This window comes from Alexandromys fortis, unplaced genomic scaffold (assembly GCF_014885135.2).
Source record: "Alexandromys fortis isolate MF-2015 unplaced genomic scaffold, M_Fortis_MF-2015_v1.1 scaffold_40, whole genome shotgun sequence".
NCBI lineage: Eukaryota > Metazoa > Chordata > Mammalia > Rodentia > Cricetidae > Alexandromys > Alexandromys fortis.
The window spans coordinates 2,852,748-2,857,674 of NW_026067966.1; the positions used below are offsets into that span (position 1 = coordinate 2,852,748).

The 4,927-nt window shown below is 41.5% G+C and overlaps 1 protein-coding gene across 1 annotated transcript in view; it reads left to right on the forward strand.

The window, feature by feature from the left end:
* The first annotated feature begins 1,252 nt into the window (after positions 1-1,252).
* The window catches only part of Abca12 (ATP binding cassette subfamily A member 12), a 161,768-nt gene continuing 158,093 nt past the window's right edge, over positions 1,253-4,927 (forward strand). The window contains 1 exon segment of the mRNA XM_050154267.1: positions 1,253-1,505. Within this exon segment, the coding sequence (XP_050010224.1) occupies positions 1,437-1,505 (69 nt within the window). The 5' untranslated portion in view covers positions 1,253-1,436.

The following is a 4,927-nucleotide window of genomic DNA, read 5'->3' on the forward strand; positions in this document are numbered from 1 at the left end:
GGGATGTTTGGGATAAAGGAAGGTTGGATAGGGGAGCAGGGAAGCACACATCTTAATTAAGGGAGCCATCTTAGGGTTGGCAAGAGATTTGGTGCTCCCAGGTGCCCAGGGTGATGTCCCCAGTTAGTTCCTGGGGCAGCTGAGGACAGAGAACCTGAAATGACCCTATCCTATAGCCATACTGATGAATATCTTGCATATCACCATAGAACCTTCATCTGGAGATGGATGGAGATAGAGACAGAGACCCACACTGGAGCACTGGACTGAGCTCCCAATGTCCCAAGGAGGAGCAGAAGGAGGGAGAATATGAGCAAAGAAGTCAGGACCTCATAGAATTTTTAATCTAATTGAAATACTCAAAATAACAATATGGCCAAGATATAAATCATTGGAGAGAAATAGTAACAAAGAATTGTGATGAACTATAAAGAGGGATAGATACATCTGATGAGATCATTTAAAAGGTGTTTGTGGAAGATGCCACCATAGAGACAATTCTGAGACCATTCCAGGCAGAGAGGATAGCAGAAATACTCTGGGTCACTTTGTGTCCCCTTTAACTGTGACTACCCAAACAAAGGGACCCACACTGTGTCGTTTTTGTTACTTTTAGCTGACCACCAATTTTTATTTTCAAATTTTTTGGCATTATGCTTAACTCTGTGATAGGCACCGGACTCAGCCAGCAATAGTCCCAGCCCCCAAGCTAAAGCATTAAATTTTAGGCTAAGAAGTGTTGAGGTTTTGTAATCTATCATCTAATGATGGGCTGAGATTACTGCTTTGCATCTGAGCGCTGCTTTGAGTGACTTAAAACATCTCAGCAACACTTCAAATACCCCAGGAGTCACTCACTGGGTTCTGGAACCTGTAAAATCCTTAGTGCCCTGTCCCTGCCACAGCAAGCACTGTGTATACAGAAGAAGCAAGGGATGTAGGACAAGTCCTACTGGCCCTTCCAGGGTCCCGCCTAATTCCTATGACACGCCTCGTGCAGGTGACATGTTCTCTGAGGTGTGGATAGCCGGCTAATTTCTGGAGAGTAGGAGGTGTGGGCTCACCTTTTGTTTGTTTTACAGTGGGGCATTATCTGAATGATACTCATTCTCTCTGTGGTGTGGACTTCGCACAGGAGGCAGCAACTGGCCATTATTTTACAGTAAGCACCAGCCACTGAGAGGCACACAGAGCCGGTGCCTCGTTTCTGAAGACAGTTTTGCTTGGGAAGAGCTTCTTGGTTAAGGATTTACTGACAGGAAAAGCAAACTCACTGGGAAGAGACGAGCTGTGGGTCTCCTGCCCCAGGCCCTGCGAAGCTATGCCTTGAAAAGGTTCCCAACCCATTGGCACAGAGCAAGTTGGACGGGACACCACTTCTTCTCTTGAGGCTCGAAGGAAGAGACAGGGATTTTCTTGTTCAGCGTGTCTGAAGGATGGCTTCCCAGTTTCATCAGCTTCGGATCCTGGTGTGGAAAAATTGGCTAGGTGTCAAAAGGCAGCCGGTGAGGATTCATTTATTTTATTTTGTTGTTGTTGTTTTGTCTAAAGAGGGAGTGTGGGGGACACGGAGCAATACTCCAGGCAGTGCTAACATGTGATGTCAACGAGAGGTAGACAGAGGAGAGCTTAAAGGCATTTTTTCAAAGCAGAAGCAAGATACTTAGAACGCTTGCCTCTGTCTGTCTTTCAGCTAATGGGGCGAGTCTTAACATGCCCCCAAAGCAGCCCTTTGATTTGAGTGAATTAAAGGAGTAAATCAGGACAATTCTAGGGCAAAGCAAAGGCTGTACCTTGTTACTGGATGGACTGAAACTGGTGTGGAATTCTGAATTGAAGCCAACGTGCTTTCAGAATTTTTCTTAATGCCATTAGAAATGGGGTGGGAATTTCCACTGGGGCGAATGAATGCTCCATTTGAATGCATTGGAGATTGGAAGAGATGCGGCAGAAAGTGAAAAATGATGGGAACTTGGTTGAAAAGTAGGATAGTAAGTTGAAGGCTGCTAGTATGGCAAAACTTCCAAAGGAATTCAAGTATATAAAACTCATTTATTGGATGTGAGATTATGTGTACTGGCTTGCTTGAATGTGTGCGTGTGTATGTGATATATNNNTATATATAAAATTCTTTTAAGAATGTCACTGAGTCACTTTGTTGTTCTTTTCACATCTTCTTTGAGCTCTTACATTCATTCTTTTTAAATTACAAAGTCAGCTACTGAGAACTTCATCAGATAGGATATGGCAGGTGGCAGGAGGGACACGTTTCTGTGAATTACGTATTCGAAAAGATGTGTGAGAACTAGGGGAATCCCAAACTACACTGAATCCATTTCACTTTAGAGCAGCCGCTCTGACCTCAGTTGTGTAATGCAGACATACAAATAAAATGCATCATAAACCCCAACAGTTTGTCCAGGCGCTTTATCTCACCGTATACTGGCTTGCTGAGCCAGAATCCCAGCATCCTAATGTATGTATTAAAAGAAGGAATTAGTTAGATGCTTACATACTTTAGTGAATTTGATAGGCAGGGTTTTAAATCATAAATTTAAATCATATGATTGCATGAGTGTGATAGACATAAAATGATAAAGTTGTTAACTTTCTGTTCGTTAACTGTAAAAACAGCACAAAAAAAATTTCCCCATACTTTCCACATGGGTGATTTTGGGTGTCATTCAGCCGGGTAGCACAGTCCTGGGCATGGGATGTCTCAAGCATGAGTTGGGACTCCTCCCGTGATGACACAGCATCCAACACCTGAGCACTGGTTTTCTCACTTACAAAATGGGCACAATGTCCGCCAGACAAATCCTAGAGTGTGGAAAGATACCAGTGTGGACATAGATACCCAATTGCTTTCTAATGAATCTACGGAGGGAGGTGAACAATTTGGACATCTTGTTTTATTCAAATTAATGATGAAAGGAAATCCATGGAAACAGTGAATGGAAAGAAGAATTTACATAAGTTGTGGAGCTAATGAAAATTCAGTCATTAGAAACAAAAGCCAAAAAGGAAGTGGAAGCTGGTGCACTGTTGATAACACATTTCCTTGCAGATTCCAAAAATTTAATCATTTACCTCCAGTTCTCCAAGACACACACTAAGATTTTCAGTGAATATGCTTTTCCTTAACCAATCTTTTAAAATGCAAGTATCTTTATCTGTGTATTAATTCTGAGTATGGCATTCCAAGACTGGACTTTTATACTTAAGAAAATTCAAATTGATGCGTGTGCTACTGCCCTTCTGCACGTCAAAGAAAATTCTAGCATTGTTACCCTGTCAACTTTCCTTAATTCTTAAAAGAAGCTTCATCACAAACAAGATTGTGGGAAGGAAAGCTTTTAAAGGAAGATAACGGAGTGTATGAATGCAGAAACGTAGGCAGAAGAAGGAAAGGAGAGACGTACAACATATTTAGACACACAGAGCACTGTTGTGGAACACGAGTGCTTATACCAGCACAGAAAAATGCCACCAGGGTTACAGACAACTATATGGTTTGAGAAAGAGCATGAGGATAGGATATAATCTAAATATTCAGTTGGGGTATAATTCTGGGGGTCAGCCTCTCTCTTAAAACCGTACTTGAAATAAATTTTATTCTTACCTAGAAAGCCAAAGATGAGAATTTTAAAATATTCAGGGTTATGTAACTGACAATTTTGCAGAGTTCCAGAGAGTTCAAATGACTTATTCAAGGTCATACCATGAATTCAAGGATCAAGATCAGATTTCCCCAGTGAGGACTTTGCTCTCTGTATTACCATTTCTTGGTTTCTTCTTTGCTTACTTACCCTATTTTCTCTGATCTTTGCTCAGAGTTCAGTCCACCAAAGAAGAGGTCATATCTACGGTGCAGGGCATAGCTATTGCTATTTATTTAAAAGAATTTTGGGAATATAATTCTCAGTTATTTTGGGAAAATGTATTCTACAAGAAGAGAAAAATGTATTAGGCGGCACTAGAATCGCTAGGGAGCAAAGAGGATCGATTAGATGCGGTTGTTACTTTGCTGAGTTTGCAATTAGAACGTAATGGGGACCTGAAGATGAATTCCAGAAGGATGCACAGCAGCAGGGACACTCGTCACTCACTCAGTGACAGGAAGCAGGCATGGGACGGTGGAGAGCTGCGCGCTGACAGACGGTTAAACAGGGGAAGATCCGTCCTAAATAGGGCCTCCAGGTCTTGTCAGGAGTGGATTCTGATTTCAAACTTCCCACCCGAAGAGGAAAAGTTAACGCCAGTTGATTGCTTTCTGCTTCAAGTGCTTAACGAGGGAATCCTACTCCAGTTCAGTTCCTGACAGAAGTGACTTCTATGGGCATTCCCACATTGGCCACGAGGGCATTTGAATCAACTTTGAACCTTCCTCCCTCAACTCTGCCCTTTCTGTCCATCTTTCCCTTCAGAGGGACTAGAGGAAGAGAGGGGAAACCCTAAGAAGGTTGGTCTGTGGATTAAATATTTTTAGTTTAAAACCAGTAGGAATGAAGTGGTTCTCCCGGTTCAAGTCTACATCAGTTTAATATGAGGCAGCACCTGTGTGAGCCAAGGCTCCAGTCCTTTCATGGCATGGAGCTGGGGCCACTGATGCGCTTCCTTCCTTTTAACTGCTCAGAAATGTTCTTTTCTTTTCCTTTCCTTTCCTTTCCTTTTTTTTTAAACCAAAAAACCTACCTCTACATGTTTAATGGTGGATCTTTTCGATAAACATAAAAATATAAGAATATTACACTAATAGTCTAATTTAAAGTTATTATAGCATCATTTTCAATATATTACTACCATGCATCAATTATAATTATCATTATAGTATTACCATATAGAGTTATCATTTTCTTTTTTTTAATTAATTAATTTATTTAAAATTTCCACCACCTCCCATCCTCCAATTTCCCTCCCCCTCCCC